The sequence below is a fragment of the Lichenostomus cassidix genome, chromosome 4, assembly GCF_008360975.1.
Source record: "Lichenostomus cassidix isolate B80296 chromosome 4, HeHo_3.0, whole genome shotgun sequence".
NCBI classification, from domain to species: Eukaryota; Metazoa; Chordata; class Aves; order Passeriformes; family Meliphagidae; genus Lichenostomus; species Lichenostomus cassidix.
Genome location: NC_139484.1, coordinates 70,504,436 through 70,522,644, shown reverse-complemented (window position 1 = coordinate 70,522,644; position 18,209 = coordinate 70,504,436). Strand labels below are relative to the sequence as shown.

The following is an 18,209-nucleotide window of genomic DNA, read 5'->3' as shown; positions in this document are numbered from 1 at the left end:
CAAGATGTGAAAAGATTTGCAGTCAGATTGTTCTCCCTCTTATGCTAGTAAAGTTTAATAATGGTGAACAACACACTTTGGTAGTATTATTGTTAAAGTGTTAACTCCACCAGGTAGCTTTTTTCTTGTACACTGATCCTTTATATAGTACAAAAGGATTTTAGTACATCCCTGTCATTCATAGATATAAGCAAGGAGGTTTTTGGGGGCTGAGTTGTCCAATTGCATTTCTATGCTGCCTCCTGGGGTAGCTTCCATTCATTTTTCTTGGTAGCCAACAGCAAGCATGTATGTTTCTCCATACCAAGTATTCATTAGATTTCCAACAGTGTGCTTTAATACATAACTGCTTATTCAAATAGATCAGATACACAGTCTCAAGACAAACTTAAGCCCATAAATACCACATTGAAGATGAAACAGCTATTTCTATATTGCTCATTCATTTAAATAATTATGCTAACTTTCAATATGCTTGGGTGATTTGAGAAGAAAAAATTAATATAATTTAAGAAGTAAATTAAATTTTGGGATGTGTATTATAACACATGCATTTCATTCTCATATGAGAAATGAGAATGCATATTCAAATGAGAATACACATAGCCTGGACACCTGGAGCACCTTGCTCTCTCATCATCCTGCTTTTGCACACCTTGTGGGTTAAACAGAACCTGCTTCTCCCCAAAAGCATCAAAAGCTTTAAATTAGTATTTTGTAATATTTTTCTCAATGTGACTGAGGCAGAATTTCAGATATATGGGCTGTTCCACCAACAGTGGTTTATCAATCATATGTCTGCCCTGCTGTGACATGTGGAGCTTTTAAATGTCTAATGCCAGTCAGAAATCACAGAGGAAAATTCCATGTTTGTCCCTTTTGCTCTTCCTTCCAAGAAATGCTGTTCAGCTGAGCCCTGATGCTGATTTTGCTGACGTCCTAGTTAAGAAAACTTGCAGTACAATTAAGCTAAAAGATGATTTGAAATGGAAAATAGTTAATGAGTAACACATTTAATTAAATTCAAAGTATGAAGTGACAAAGGTGTGTGTATTAGAAGTACTTTATGTTCCCCCCCTCCAATTTCCTTTTCTTTTTCCAGAATGTCATTGGGAAAACATTTAGCCTCAATTATGCCAATGCATGAATACATGATTAATAAAGAACCTTCTTGATCCTGCTGAGGATTCAGTAAAACAGTGTACTTGTAATGTTGAAAATTTCAGACATACATTTCATAAAGAAAATTTCTGAAAGAGATTGAAACTGGTATGATTTCTATTCCAGCATTATATAAAGTTGTCTAAAAATTCTTAGCTTGTTATAGAGTCCATTAAAATTTATCTATACATGAAAGCATTCCAGTTGTCTCTGTTCACACTGTCATATGAGTGATGCCCAAAGAATTGTTGTCACTCATAGTGGAAAAATATGTCAAACTGAGGCTTGCAGAGATTTGGTGCTACTGGATATCATTATTAATGACTTTTGAATAGAGAGTATGGTTCTTAGAGTTGCAGATATAACAAAGCTGGAATGGTTGTCAACCCATTTTGGAGGCCAACATTATCAATAAAATTGCATTTACAAATGATGCAAGTAGCCTGAAACATAGGATTAAATTCAATGGGTAAAAGCAGAAAGCACTGCAGTTAAACAGGAACAAAGCTTCCACATGTATGAAATGCCAGCAACAAGAGAGGATTCAGAGGTTTTTTTAGTAAATCATGATCAGTATGAGTCAGCAATGTCATACCGTCAAGAAAACAAACATCACACTGGGATATATAAACAGGAGTCTCGTATGTAAGACACATGAAGTAATACTTCCACTCCACTCAGTATTCCCAGGGCCTCAACAGAAGTACTGTATCCAGTTTTTGGCAGAGCACTGCAAGAAAGTGGAGAGGTGCCAAAGGAAAGCAACAAGAATAATCAGAAGTCTAGAAAAGACAACCCAGGGAAAGACTGACTGAAGAGGAGTGGTTTAGTCTATGGGAAGGATGACAGGCTGACAGGACACTGGCAGTTTTCAAATTTGGGGAAGGCTGATGCAAAAGAGGAGGATATAGCCTGTTCTTCCTGGTCGTGGTTTGTGATAAAGCAATGGTCTAAAATTCAGCTCGGGCTACCTCAACAAGTTTTCTTACTGATTGCCTATGTGGATAGAAAAGTTCTGAGATTGTGTAAGAGAGTGGTGGAGTCCCCAGAATTAGGATGGTTCAGTCTGCAGAAAAGAAGGCGCCAGGTTGACTTTACTGTGGCCTTTCAGTGACTAAAGGAGGTATGAGAGCCAGAAAGGGACTTCATGCAAGTGCATGTAGGGATAGAACAAGGGGGGATGGCGTTAAAGCGAAAGAGTGCAGGGTTAGATTAGCTAGGAAGAAGAAATTCATTGCTGTGAGGGTGGTGAGGCAGTGGCGCAGGCTGCCCAGGGAAGCTGTGGATGCTCCATCCCTGGCAGTGTTCAGGGCCAGGCTGGATGGTGCAGGCTGCCCAGAGAAGCTGTGGATGCTCCATCTCTGGCAGTGTTCAGGGCCAGGCTGGATGGAGCCCTGAGCAACCTGGTCTAGTGGAAAGTGTCCCTACCCATGGCAGATGGGTTGGAAGAGATGATCTTTAAGGTCCTTTCCAACCCAAACCATTCAGTGACTCTACGATTTGGTTGCCATAACTATTTATTCAGTTGCCACATTCAGACACCAGAGCAAACCCCCCCCTCCTCCCGGGCAGCCCCACACGGAGCGGCCCGGCCCCGGCCCCGCCCCCGTTGCTAGGTAACCGCGCGGGGCGTCACTGCGGGGCCCAAACCACCGCGGCGTGCGGCCGACAGCCGGGCTGAACCATCTGCTCACCGCCGAGGGGTTGCAAGTGGGTGTGCCCCGAAGTAGCTGCTGGACTTGTTGCTTCAGCTCCCGCCCGCAATCTACCGCTTCCCCCCCTTTCCTCAGCTCTGCCGGTGGTTTCGCCCCGCGCGGGCCATAGCGACGGCGGGCGTGCCGAAGGAAGATGGCGGCACTGGTCCGTTTGCCGCTGCCGGCTTCGTGAGCGCGGCGCTCGCTCTCCCCCCCGTCCCGTTCTTGCTCCTGGACGCGGCTCCTCCGGGCTGCTCTCCGCCTCTGCTTCCCCGCCGGGGCCGTAGGGATCATGTCGGACTCGGAGGAGGAGGAGAGTCCGGACCGCCAGCTCAAGCTGGTGGTGCTGGGGGACGGCACCACCGGCAAGGTCAGTGCCGCCCCTTCGGCAGCTCCTCTCCCTCGCCGCGGTGCCCCGAGCCCCTTCCCGGCCTTCCCCCCACGCTGCCCCGGCTCTGGTGCTGAGGAGGGAGCAGCCGCGGCGGGTCAGTGTGTCGCGACAGCGGGCTGGCTGTGCCCCGGGCTGCAGGCCGTGCCCGGGAGGCGCGGGCTGCTCCCGCCGCCAGTGCCGGCAGCCAAACACTGGCGGGGCCTCCGCACCGGGCACGCATCGCCAGCGAGCAGACGCGACGACTGTAATCCACTTTCCTTGAGCCGTAAGAGAAGGAGCGGCGAATAACGTAATTGCTGTGGTGCTGACGGAGTTTCCCGCTGATCCCCGTGCGCTGCTGAGCGCTCGGCTGCAGCAGCCCAGGGCTGGTCGGTGGCTGCAGTGCCCCGGCTGGAGGGCTGGGTCGGCGCCGAGCGCGGGGATTCGCGGGTCCCCGGAAAGGACGGGCAGGGAAGGTCGCTTGGCTGGGTCTGCAGGCGCCCTTCGTTTCGGATGCAGAGATACCAACCTCCCGAGCTGGATAGAACAGTTTGCCTCTGTTGGAGTTACTGTTCCATAGCTGGGGAAGGCACTGCTGGGTCCATTAAGTTTTCATTTGTAACTTTTATGGGTTTTTTTTTATGTTTCCCTTATCTATAATCACCATAATGAAATACCGTTCATAAAAGTTTATTAATTAACAACAATCAAAACAATCAAACAATAATCCAACTCATTTCTCATTGTAAAAGAGAAATTTTGACAAGGAGAGACCCGAGAAGGCAGAAGAGAGGCTTCTTTCTTAACTGTTAAAATAGTCAGTGATCTTCACTATACACTTGAACATATTGTTGTATGTAGCCTGAATAATTTTGTGAGATACACCTGAAAATAGTAAATGTGTCATATGCTTGAAGTATACAGTTTTTCCCCTGTCATTAACTTTTGAAATTATGGGGAGCAGAAATTCTGCCTGCCTCACAGGTCATGTGAAAAGTAGAAATGTTCTTAGAACTGTTTTAAATGAACTGCCTTACATTAATAAGAATAAGCCCTTAGTGAAAATACATGTGGTTTTGCTCACTTACTTATTCAGACCTCTGTGAAGAAACAAAACATCTTTTTTTTTTGTCTCCAGTGACTCTAAACCTAGTCTGAAGTGGTGTTGTGTTCATCTGAGTCAGTAGATGGGCAATTCCAACTGACTGTGTGTTGAGAGCATAATAAATGCACAGGATTGACAGCTGAAGTGCTGCTTCACTGGTAGCATGTCCCAGGAGCTTTCTATTCAAGCTCAGGAATCCTTTCACTTCTACTGCTCGGCAGCTTGTGGCAAGACCCTTGCCAGACATGGATTTTCAAGCGTTCTTGAGTTTTGATGTATGCTCCTACTGATTCCTACCTCTCTCACAGGAGGTGCCACTCACTACACCTCCTGCTGACTCCAGGAATCTTGTGTTTCCAGTGCAGGGTATTGGGCATGAGCAGCAGCAATACTCTGGTGGGCTGCTTTTCCTCCTGTCCCCCCTAGATGATACTGTAATGGAGGCTCCCTCCCACCGTCCCAATGGCCTGGCAGCCATTGACATAACAGATTTATTGTAAGATCTTGTGAAAATAAAGAAGCAATTGGGTCATGGAATGTAAGGATAAAATATACCTATTTCAAGCATCTCAGAAGACTAAATTGTTGAGGTTGTTCTCTTTTTTGGCTACTCGTTCTGCTTACTGGTTGAAATGTGTGTATGTCTATGTATTTTCAACTCTAAGTTGCCTGACTCTCGCATCTGGTTCACAGCTGGTCTTTACACACATGCATACTTAACATCTCTTTTACTGTGCAAGGTGTTGGTTTTTCTCTTCCTCTGTAGTGCTAAGATCATAAGACAAGAGGAGTGTAGAAAATAATGGGATGTATGTGAAGTACTGTATCTTGTGTTTAATGAGAGGTGTTCCCATTTGATTTCTGTCTTTTACTCCCTCTCTTAAAAAAAAGTTGTTGCAAGTCAGGTGGAAATGTGCTTTCTGTTTTCCTCACCCATTGCTTAGAAGCAATGTGACTCAGGTTCTGTGCAAGGATTGGTAGCAGCTTAAAAATAAATAAGTGTCACTTCAAGCTAAGGGTGATATTTGTACTTGCACTAGCTAGAAATGGCTCTATCCATGAGGCAAGGGAAGGATGTTGTACTTTTATTAATTTCTTTTGAGGTGGTTGAATGGATAGTTGGATGCTTAGAATTTTAAGGGTAGCAATAAGCACTGCTGGAGCAAACTCAAGTAGAGTAGAGTAAAAATGGAAGAAGGAATAAGAGGAGTGAGATGGTAGAATCTGTAAAACAAAGTAAGATAGAGATTGTAAGGAAATGGTGAATAGTTGAAAAATTGAGGGAAGCAAAACTGGTTAGTAAGAACATAATGATTTTGCTGAACGAGACAAACTAGGGGAACAATCTAAGAAGCAATCAAATGGGGACAGTGTGAGATGAAAATAAACAACAATTATTAATAGCAGTTGGCTCTTTGATTTTGATTGTATGAAGAACATGTATACCCACAGCAGCCTTACCTGTCCAAGTTTTAAATCAACCCACTCTTCTTGAGCCAAATTGATTTGCCATTAAAATAAACCAACATTACTAGTATGGATTGAAAAAAAAATGTTGTTATCCAGATATTTCTACTCTTTGTGCACAGATCAACACTGAAATATACAAGGATGCTACTTTGAGGTAGAATACTGTTGAAAAAGGTTTTGGGCCTCTGGAAGCATGTATTGGAGCTATTCATAGCAAGGGAGGTCCTGAAAAATAGGTGTGCTGAGGTTCTGTTTATTTGCCAGCTGTTGTAGCTGGGACTAAATTGTGGTAGCAGAAACATCCTACCTTTTCCTTCTGTTAACAGTGGATGATGAAAATAAAAGAATAAATCCTCAAGCTGGTAGGGGAGTTTCCAGGAGCTAAAACATAGGCTGGCATAAAGAGAAGTGTCCTGCTTACTTTAGCATTGTTTTGGATACCAGATCTTTAAGCATTGTGCCAATTCTGAATTGTCTCGTTACCCTTGGGCTCAAAAGCTTCATCAGTGGTGACAAAAATGTTGTCACTGTTGAGTCTTGACAATGGAAAATTGAATGAGGTCTGCTGTGCAGATTGGCCAAGATGCATCAAATAGATTGACGTCAAGTATCAAAATGTTTATGATAATTTTCTTTTTTTCAGTGAACAAAGTTGCATCAGTAGTTAGGAGTGGGATGGAAGGACATCAACTTGGACAGTTAGGCGTTTTTATGGTAGTTAAAGCATTTCATTATTTAGCCTAGTGTTTGTTTTTGTTTGTCATCAAATTCTTGCCAGTAGGACAGGACACTGACTGAGGGATGAGTGTTGCTGTACTTGGATAATGGCATTGATGTTCTTGAAGGGAGTGAGGGAAGGGATAGATATATGTGTTTCTTTGGAAAGTGAATTTTCAGTTGGCAGCTAAAGTTCGTATGTGAATGGAAATTCATGGCTTCAGAACTATGCGCTTGCATCTAACTGAATTTTGGGTTTACTTTTCTTTCTTACAACTATGATAATACACTTTGGCACTGCTTTCTCAAAACTTTATTCTGTGAGACTTTACTCAAAGAGTTGTCATCAGTAGGGTTTTCCCTAAAAGTTTCTGGTTGGCCTGGTGAGTAGTCATTGTCAGAGCTGGCTGTCATTGCTTGTTCCATTTGACTTTCAATTTACTTCAATTTATTGACTTTTAAGTTTGTTTCATAGATATTGTTTGCTTTTTTTCCTATTTACTCAATATGTAGGTCTTTAGGAACAGCATGTCAGCAGTTTATACTGAATTGTTGACATTGAAAAATAGAAGCAAGAAACTTTCACGCCTTTCACGTAAGGTTAAATTCCATCTTTGCTTATTTCAAAAAAACCTCCCCAAATGTCCTATCGTGTTTTGCACTTAGAATACTGTACATTTTATTTTTTTTTACTGCAATCTTGGTTGCTGTACGTTAAAGCCCAAAGACATTTTCTTGTCTGAAAGGAGGGGGTTCTTAACACCAACCTTCAATAGTGTCTCGATATGTAGAATAGGATGTCAACATTCACTTTGAACTATTTAAGGCAAGTGTGTGAACATTCCAAACGGATGGAATTTTTGCTGTGAATTCTGCCATGCAAGCTGCAGGCCTGGTTGTTTTAGTAAAGGGGCAAAGGAACAAGGCCTTCATGCTATCGTACTGTTCTCTGACCCCAACATTATGGGGTGGAATTGTATGGAGTACAATCTTTCTAAAAAGCTGTCACTGATTATTTACTTATTTTTGCAACTACAGTTCTACTGCACTATTATTTAACTTTGATGAATTCATATATATATTGTATTCAACATATCCTCTCAGGTAAAACTGTTGAGCAAAATCTTTTATGGCAAGCATGGCAGCAAACACTTCTGGGATTTGAAGGGAGTATTTGCATTGTAGAGGTACTTGAATATGCATGGACATAACTCCTTTGTTTATTGTTATAGAGAAGTTTGAACTGTGGCTCTTAGCATTTTGTGGCTAAATGCTTGTGTTGTGAATAAATAGAGGACTGTGGACTGCTAGTCCAACGCCTTCCTTGAGCTCTAATGTTTATTAGAAGAAGATTTAAAAAGGAGTTAGTCAATGATTTTGTGCTATAAATTCCTTTGCATTCAAGAGCACAGTAGAGAAAAACTGTTTAAGAGACTTTGCCATGCTGTTGATTACTTGCTGCTCTTACAGGCTGGCTGTTAATTGAATGTGTGTGGTTTATTTTTACTAACACCCCTAGAAGTCCTCAGGGAGTATTGAGTGTCACAGAATGATAAGCTAATATTTACTGGGCCTTTAAAACAAGAAGGGAGTGGTTACTTATTTAATGAGGATCTAAATTAATGTTGGAGAATATAGAATACTATGATACAGTCAGATGATACTTGAATCTGTACTCTGGGCACTAGTTACTATTCCAAAAATTTCAAGAAGACTGAATGGTGTATTCCTGCAATCTTCTTATTCTCATCTACACATTTAAGGTCACGACAGAGTAAAGATAATGTCTTTGTAATCTTGACATGCTAACTATTGGGATTTAAAGAATCAGTTCTAGTGACTCTTTCAATACTGCAGTCTGAGTATTGAATTTTGTGTGTGTAGTTAGTGTTACTGTCACAGAGCTGAAGGAAGAAGAATCTTCTCATGATTCATCCTCTGTGGTCTTCCCCCTTTCCACAGTGATATAAATATATAAGCATACTCATGCTATTTCTAGTTTGCTTGCTTTTTTCCCCATTTGTTTTTATTTTTAATCCTCTTGGGGCTTGAGTTCAGTGAAGTAAATGAAAATGTTGCCATAGGCTATATCTGACTCATTGAATTGTTTCCTAAACTTACCTTCTGATATCAAAATATCATTCATTATATATATGACAGTGATAGGAATATAAATATGATATAGAAACATGAAAACAGTAAATCGTTTTATTTACTTAATAGGAAATTTAATAGTTGAATAAGTGTTTGTGTATTCATACTAGAGCTTTAATGCTGGAGCTCTGGTGATCATGTTTTAATGCAAAAAACCGTTATTTCTACCTGTGTACATTTGAAATCATTAGCCTAATTTAGATCTTTGTTATAACCTTCCTATTCATAGACCTTGCCTATTTTCATTTTTGAGAACTATTGGCATTATTTTGCTATTGCATTTTTGACTAAGTGTGCTGTTAACAGCAATTTCTGATATCAATTGGTGTGATTCAGGTCTTGATGAATAGAAAATTGGCAAGTAAAAAAGCCTTCTGTCCTGTGTTGAGTTTTCTCACAGTGTAAGGGTTTTGTGAGCCTCTTAGTCTTTTTCCTTCTCTATATGGGTAAATAAATATTTAGATTTTTTTTCTGTAGTTAATTTGTATTTATATTTAAAAATGTCATGTCAACAACAAGAGAATTTTAAGTGTACACTAATACTTCTGTATTATTTTTGTTAGTACCACTACTTTTTCCTTTACTTATTTTATGGGCTTTCTTTCTTTCTTTCCCTTTCTACCCCCAACCCTTTTTTTTTGTTTTTTTTATTGAATGGAGACCTTAAATTGCTACTAAATTGCTCCTCACAGAATATAAATGCTTTGCTTCAGTAGTTTATCTAAGTTAGTTGTGTATCTTTTTAGCACTATACAGTAAAAGCTTATTATTAGGTCAACAGTGCATTGGTTTGCTTTCGTAAATCCACAAAATGCCAATTGAAGAAGAAATAAGCTTTCAAAGTTCTGCTGAAAGGAATGATCCTGTAAATGTGCATTCTTAATATGAGTTTAGATTTTTTTTAATGTGTGCAAGAAAGTACTCTTCCCATCTCAGAGTTCCTATAATCCCTGATCCTGAAACTGATGTACAGTGGCAGAAATCTTGCCACACTTGTGGGATTCTGCACTGTGCAGATCTCTATTTCCTCCCAGAAAACTGGTCTGGGATCATGGTGTTCTTTATCAGGCAGGACCCTTGCTTTGGGAACGAATGCTTTTTAAAAATGTTAAGATCTTCAGGTACAGAGAATGTCACTTAGCTTTGTGTCAGTTTGAGCATTCAATGATACCTCCTTCAAATCTATGTAATATTTTGTAGTATTTTTGAAATCAAAGCAAATCTGCACCTTGCTTCTTTTTGCATAAATTAGTAGCCTTTGCCACCTCCTGTTATTATGTTGAAACTGACTGGAGTGCTTGTCAATCCAAATCCATGAACACTGTTAGCATTCATTGATTTAAAAATGCTTAACTGTATTTCATACTTCTGGGTTAACGTAAAGTTTTTTACTGTTTAAAATGACAACTTAATTTGATACTGTTCTGTTTTAGACATCCTTAGCTACACGTTTTGCTCAAGAAACATTTGGAAAACAGTACAAACAAACCATAGGACTGGACTTCTTCTTGAAAAGGATATTAATGCCAGGTAAGAGAATTAAAACTAACACTGAAAGATTGGGTCACAGCAAGACTTGGAGAAACAGATTCTTCAGAGTAATATGTACTGAATACACTTAGTGCAGTGATTTTTATGGCAAAGTGAATTAGGTTGTTCAGAGCATATTTTGTTTGTACAATCTTGCCAGATGACAAAGAGTTAGCATTTGCAACTTACATTTCTAAGTAAAACACTGAATTCAAATAAAAGGAATGCTATCTGTATTGATGAATTTTGTTATCCCTGCTTGAGTGCACTCACTTTCCATGTGGATAGTGTAACACACAACAATGAAATGGAACTTTAAACATATTAGTTGAAAAAGTGTGTGTGTTTTGAAAGAAATACATTTTTTAATGAAATACACAACTCATATTTGAGTGGTGTGAGAGAAGCATAATGCAGCTATGGACTCACAGTGCTCTAATGTGTGAATGCTGTTTTATGCAAGGCAGCATGAAATTGCTGGCATTTAATAGACCACTAAAATTTAGGGTCCCTCGGCACTCATAAAAATACAGTTTGAGCATTCAAGATGTTTCACTTCACGATGGCAAAGAAACTATTTAGATGCCAGTTGCAGCACACTGCATGGAAAATGCAAAGAAATAATTAAAAAAGAATAATGGCTGGTTAAGTTTGTCTCTGAACAATTGGGGGTTTGAAATATGTCTTTTCACTGATTTGTGTGTGCTCATATTCAAAGTATGCAAGTATTTAATTAAAAACATTTACTTCTGGATTCAGAAATCAGAGGTTAGAAAAAGTATGCATAATGTTAAAAGCTCTAGTGAGACTTGATGAAGTTGATGCATATTCTATAGTTTTGTCTTCTTGTGAAGGGCGGGGAGGGAAACAAACCCAGAAATGAAGCATTTTATCTGTAACCTGATAAGAAAATACATGCAGTTCTTGAACTTTTTTTTTAATTGTATTGCAAATAATTTCTTGATCATGTTTGTATATTTTCTTAAGTGAAACAGAATAATCTTTTCAGACTTTTCCTGTGTTCACTATTTTGGTTTGGCCATTTTTCTGCACATTTTTAGTATCTGGTGAGTGATAAAGTACCAAATTGCAGTGCTTATTTCTCCATAAAATCAACAGAATAATTTTTTTATTGTCCTGCTCATGCCTCTAAAAATACCAGTGTGCATAATACTTAACCAGCAGTGCTTGCAAGTGGAATGTGTACACAAATCATGCAGTGTGCATGCTGAGAACTTGTATTTTGCAAGTTTTTTTCCAGCTGTTAAGCATACAGAAGCTATTAGTACATTACTGGGATTCTAAATATTCTTATTGAGTAGAAAATTTGGAAAATTATCAACTATTGCTTCATTCATTCTTGTTCATAGTTTATTTTGTGTGTGAATTTCATTCATTCACAGTTTATTTTGTAATAAAATCAGAATGTAGGTAAAAATAGCACCAAAAAGTCTGTACATCTGTTTTCCTCAAAACTGTAGCATTTGTGTTCATATTCAGGAGGAAACATTTTTCTGTAGGTTGTCATTCTGGTTTTGCCTATGCCTATGTATGTGTTTAGGTACATATGGCTCTCTATTTTACACTTAAACTGGATTAGTTGAGGGGAGTGAGAGGGAGTGAGGTAACTTTTCTAAATACTGGAATGGGAAGTGTTACTTTAGTAAGTAGATTTTTCTAATTTCTTGATTAGTTCTGAGTTTGCAGAGCTGCTATGTTTATTTAAAAAGGTTAATTCATACCAGTGCACAGAAGTTAGACATATATCAGTAGGAAAGAAAAGACTGGATTTCTCTTATTCAGTAGGAGAATTGATGAATAACTGTGGTTCAGTAGTTGATTTTTTTTCTTCAATGTAAGCAAAGATTCCTGAAGTTAAAATTATGGGTTATTAGAATTGCACAAAAGTTTACATTATGCCACATTGAAATACATTTCAACTTATAAAGTACTGTTTTTCTGGTGTTTTTAATTTTTTTTTTTAAGATAACAGTGGCATTTGTCTTCAGTTATTTTAGGAACTAATGCAGTTTTGCAGTGAAAATAGTAAACATTTTACATGGTAAAACAATACAGTTTAATAGAAATAGGAAATCCTTTGATAAATTTTGAACAATGTGGCTTCTAGTGTTCAACATGACTAATTCACTTCGTGCACTTTTTTCAAAATACTTTTTTTAAAGTGCAAATCAGTTTAATTATATTTATTGATGCAGAATCTTGTATAGTCTGGATGCAGCCGTGGTGTAGGTTTTAGTGCTTAAATAGCCCAACTGTTAGTCAGAGGGTCTGCTGATAGAGACTCTGAAGAGCCATAGTTGTATACTTTCTGGGAGGTTGTGGGTGCAGTTCAGTAAACAGGATTCTTCTGTTAAAAGGATTTTTTAAAAGTCACTGGTGTAAAAAGTGGTCAGACTCGTGTTTTTGGTTCCATCTTGACTGTGCAGCACTTTCAGTAAGGTTAACCAGTGCACCAAGTGTCCTCCTGCAGGGTCAGTGCTGCAGCTGCCCAGTGCCTTCAGTTCATAGCAGGAGCAGTCCACACCTGCACTGTGCAGCCTTGCTTATTTCAACTCCGTGCTTGTGTGCATTTTCTACACCGTGTAGAAGTGCTGGGCTTTTCTTGTTCTTTTTCAGTGTATTATGTGTTGTTTTGATGGGATTCTTCAGTTATTTTTATTGGTATGTTAAGACTGTTTCTAAGAACTGTCTTATGTGTGGCTGCTTTTTGTTTTGTGGTCAGTTTCTAGTTTGCATGTTCTTATAAATTGAAAAAATAAAAGATTTCAAAAAATAAAAGATTTCTTTTTGCAGAAAATTTCATGTGCTATTATCACAGTTGTTAATTAAATATTTGCTAGGTAAATTGCCTGCAGTTTTTCCTTTTGTCAGAATAATCCTAACATCCTTCTTTCTTCCCCAGAGTCAATCTGAGCATAAAACAAATATTACAGAACTTAATTGAAAAAAAAAGGGAAAATGAAGCATTTTGTACAGGAGATTATCATCATGAATTTCATAGTTAGTGAGGTCCTAATTAAGAAGAAGTTCACCTTAAATGAACATACCAATAATTTTTTCCCTGTTTCATTTTTCTGTTGTTAATGAAGCAAAGTAAATAATTTGTAATTGGAGATTTTTTAGTTGAAAAGTCACAGTTAGACTATTTAGTTTAACTTACTGCACTAAAGTTTCTCAGGTCATTCCATGCAGTTATCTAGATACTAAGCCCAGTATGCTGTGCATAATTATTTCCTTAGGAGGAAAAATCAAATTGAAACTTTTTAGAGCACTTGAACACAAAACTAGGCATCTGAAAATTATTTAGTTTGAAAGTGATAATATTTATAAAGTTGTTTTTTTTTTTCAAAATAGCTGACACAACTGACACGGTGACTTTCCAGTAGAATACGTAGGGTTAGAATACTGTGGTATTGAGCCAGCACAGTTTGTTTACCCACTGAGGATGTATAGTCTTTTCAGACTGTGGGTGCACTCATTTATCCATGCCAGATGCTTTGTGGAAGACTTTCCTGCATTGTTTGCAATCATGCCAAAAGCTTATGTTCTAAGCTTTCAAAATAATTAATTAATTAATACATAGTACATGCACTATCAAAACAAATCAGCTTTTTGTTGACTATAAAAGGTTGCCTTTATTGAACTGGAGTGTTTATGATGTGTTGTCTAAGCTCCATGTACAAATTCTTGTAGTATTGCATAAAACTCAGTGTAGCTTAATAGTACTCTCTCACATTCATCTCTGTATTTTTGAGACCAAAATTTTGGAAATCTGTGCTTTTAACCAGATTAAAGCAAGGTTTGTTATAAAAATGTAATGTGGTATATTTAATACCATGAGTAGCATATCTTCAGTTATGTAGTTATAACTTGCTGGTTATTTTCACCCAGTGCTCTGATACATTTCCATGGAGCACATTCCCTTGTGTAACCAGTGTGAGCATGTTAGTTTTAAATTTACAGCTGAATACATCACGTGGTAATCATTACACTTCTGAAAAGAGTTCTTACCCTGCAAAATATGAGAAATTATACTTTAATATGTTTGTATGTATACAGTGACATACCTTTCTGTGTGTATTTTTGGTCTGTGAATTGCTGAGTTGGCTTGCAGAATATGTGTGATTTGTAGGATATTAAATATTCTGTATTTACACTTAATTTTTTTGTTGGTTTAATTTTTAAAAACCTCTTAACAGTTTCAACATAGCTTAAAAATGGTTTAGAGTGGAAAGGAAGGTCTATTCTTGGTGTAGATTCTTCAGAGATGAAATTGTGTAAATCACATACAATTTTGCTTCATGCTTTAGATGGTGGGTGGAGGAAGTAATCATCGTTTGCATTCTCAGCTTGGATGTGTGTATTTCCATGTTTTTACTCTGTCAGCTATATAATTCTGTAGCTGTGTACTACAGTCAGCATCACTACCAAAATGAAGTTACAATGAAGATTTTCCTTGCTTCTTGATTTGTAAGGAAGGTTTGGAGAGGGGGTGAGGAAATAATGTATTGTATGAAATAATGTGGAGAAGTTGGTGTAATTGTGTTACCTTCCAGTTCCAAGTACCGTGCTGTAGAACATTCTTTGCAAAGTTTTACATGTTTTGTCAGTGGAATGTTACATAATTTCTAGTGAGGAGTGTTATACTTCATGCAATTCCAATAATTTTCTGTTAATATTAGATATGTTAATATCAAGCTATAGTTTTGCTGTATCTTAATGACTTAACTGGACACAAATGACATTTTTCCCAGATACAACAGTTTTTGTTTTGAAATTCGGTTTCTGTTTCTTGCATACTTGTTAAAAGCTATTGTTGTTGAATTTATTTGTATCTAAATTTTCCAGGTTACACAATATCTGTATAATTTTTTTCCAGGAAATTTGAATGTTACTCTTCAAGTGTGGGATGTAGGTGGACAAACAATGGGAGGCAAAATGCTGGATAAATATATTTATGGAGCTCAGGTACAGTATAGATGTTGATAATTGTATCTATAGCAATGATATAAAATTAATTAAAACTTTGTTCTTAAAATTATACATACATACATACATTATATATAGCTTTTAGTTGTTCGTTTCATAAACCTCAAAAATGTTAATTCTAAACTTAATTCATATTAATTTGCTAATTTAATTTTGGTGTGTAGCTAATTTTTTAGAGCTGACATAAAAAGGAAAGCAAGAATGTGCATTTATAGAACTGAATAACTCTCAAGAACACATGGTTGTTTCCAGGCTTTGTGTCTTGAGTTAAGAAAAGCAATCATAGTAAATAGTAAAGGCTATTTGGATTTCCACATGGTAGATAGAGTGGCTGCTTTCAGAGCAGCTGCCTCCTGGGGGGAAAAAGTAGAAGGAGGAAATTAAGAGCAATCCTACACCATTAAACTCATACATGCAATGTGGTTATAAGAGGGCAAACAAGAGGAGAGAACCAGGTAGCTAAATATTTTTGCAGAAGTCCTATCCAATGAAAATTAATTTTATCTTGAGGTTAACTAAGCAACTAAAAGTGGATGGTAGGATTAAGAGCTAAATATTATAGCAGTATCTGGAGTCATGAGATGATTTAGGAGGATGTACTATATGCCAAACTTCTTAGCATGGGTAATCCTAAAATGTACTCTGTTCCTTAATTTGGAGTTTGTAGTGAGAACAGTAGGCATAACATGTGCTATTAGATAATGTTATGCAGCACAGGAATGGCTAAGGAAAGAGATAAACCTGGCAATGTAACATTTTGTCACTTTCAAGAAAGATGTTTGAATGTTTATAGCTGTTGCATGTGTTTTATAGCATGTTCTTTTTTGTAAGATAAAAAACGGTTTGCTGACCTGTTACAGGTCTACCAGGCAATAGGAGAAAGTGGCTTCCATGACAGAAGGAATTTGATTAATCACAAATTGTTGCCATATGCCCAAAGTAAATTTAATGAAGGAAATAAAAGGCTATTAGCTTTGTCTGTATTGAATTTGGTGATAAACTTAGGAGTTTCTTATCAAAAATAGCTGGTCAAAAAGTTAATCCCAGTGCCCAAAAGTGGATGAACAGTTGATATCAATAAGACTAAAGTTTGATTTTTTTTTAGTCATTGAGAACATATTAACCAAAAAACCCTACGTCCAGTCTCTTTGTCTTTAATCTTCCCCCAATCCTCATTGTAACCTTAATTTTTTTTAATGGACTAGTGATTTTTCTCTCTTAGTATTGGCATATTGCCAATGTTTGTAAGAGGCTTCTTATCATCAAAGTTGACTTCTAACGTGATTTACTTTAGATTTGTAGCAGTGTTAAAGACGTTAAACTGTCTTTATTTTCATCTGTTCATGAAATGCCATGAATAGTTTGGAAAGGCACTGCCTTCTGCTTATTTCTAGGCAGAAGCTTATTTCATGTTGAACATCTGTAGCTTTTTATGAGAAAAAGAGGAAAGGCAATGTAGAACAAGTGTAGTATTTATAAAGGAAAATCCTTTTAAATATGGATAAAAATCCCTGTGAATGGACAAGAAAACAGCAAGAAAGTAATTGGGAAGAGGTAGTGTGGAATTAGGGAGTTAGTGCTGTCTGTAGTTAAATGGATAGCTCTGTGGAGAGGAGAGTGGTGGATGTCATTTATCTTCACTTCAGCAAAGCCTTTGACAAAATCTCCCATAATATTATTGCAATATGTAGAGATATAGCTGGGATGGGTGGACCATGAATTGACTGAAAATCTGAATGGACAGCTGAATTTAAAGGTCTGTAGCTTAATATCTTACTGGTGCCTGATTATAAGTTTTATTTCTTAAGGGTTGGTACTGGAGTAGTGTCTTTTACTAATTCTTTGATTAATGGAACAAAACATTGTTTGCAAGTTTATGAATAGCACCAAACTGGGGAGGAATGGTCAGTGAGCTGGAGGGTAGGGCTGCTGCTGGGAGAGACCATGACCAGCTGAAGGAGTGCACCAAGAGAAACCTTGTGAGGATCAGCTGATGACAGATGCTAAGTCCTGCAGCTGGTACAGAATAATCTTATGCAGGCTGGGAGTCAACTGGAGACTGTGCAGTGAAGGGCACAAAGCTGATTAATGGTCTGGAGCATCTCTCCTGGGCAGAAAGGCTGAGAGAGCTGTGGCTGTTCAACTTGGACAATAGAAGGCCAATCTATATATATATATATATATCCATGCAGGAAGCGTGCAAGGTAGAGAGAACCAGGCTTTTTTCTGTAGTGTCTGTTGACAGGACTGGAGCAAGTGGCACAAACTGAAACACAGGAGGTCACTTCTGAAACATGTTTTCTGCTGTGAGGATGACTGAGAATTGGCACAAGTTGACCAGAGAGGCTGTAAAATCTCCATCCTGGGAGATACTCAAAAGGTGTCTGGCCATGGTCCTCAGCTTTTGGAGACACTGCTTGAACAGGAGCATTGAACCAGATGACTTGTAGAGGTCCCTTCCAACCTCAGTCATTCTGTGCAATGACCTTGGAGGAAAAAGCTCTTGGATGGGTATCTTATTGGGGTAAAAACCAGTTGAACGGGTGTTGGCAATGCACCCTTGCAACAGTAAAAGCTAATTGAATACTGAGCTGTGTTAGTAAGAATGAGGTAGTTAAATCAAGGAAAGTGAATATCATGCTGTCTGACATTTTTGAGGCTACATTTGGAGTACTGTGTTGAGTTTGGGGTTCCCCAGTGCAAGAAAGCCTTTAAAATATTGAAATAACTTGAGTGAAAGTTGCTACAGAAAAAATAAATGTGCCTATGATGTGTTGGTCAGCATGTGTGGTGCAGCTGGGATTTTAAACATGTTTGTAAAGTACACAAGCTGTACAGATACAGATAAAGCAGATGATTTGGAACTGTTGCAGAAATTGTGTTCATCTGTGTATTCCTCAAATCTAAATATTTCAGATTTAAAATACATGTGTGGAATTGTTTGTAGCATACCTATGATAGGTGTTGTGCCTTTATCCAGTTTTGCAGATGCCCATAG

General features: G+C 38.1%; 1 protein-coding gene across 3 annotated transcripts in view; it reads left to right on the top strand.

The window, feature by feature from the left end:
• The first annotated feature begins 2,791 nt into the window (after window positions 1–2,791).
• RAB28 (RAB28, member RAS oncogene family) overlaps window positions 2,792–18,209 on the top strand; it is a 61,349-nt gene continuing 45,931 nt past the window's right edge. For 2 of the 3 annotated variants that reach the window (XM_085059837.1, XM_085059835.1), the window contains exons 1-3: window positions 2,792–3,225; window positions 10,105–10,201; window positions 15,102–15,190. In XM_085059837.1, the coding sequence (XP_084915963.1) occupies window positions 3,148–3,225; window positions 10,105–10,201; window positions 15,102–15,190 (264 nt within the window). In that variant the 5' untranslated portion in view covers window positions 2,792–3,147. The remainder of the gene's footprint in view (window positions 3,226–10,104; window positions 10,202–15,101; window positions 15,191–18,209) is intronic. The other variant, XM_085059834.1, reaches the window with a different exon arrangement.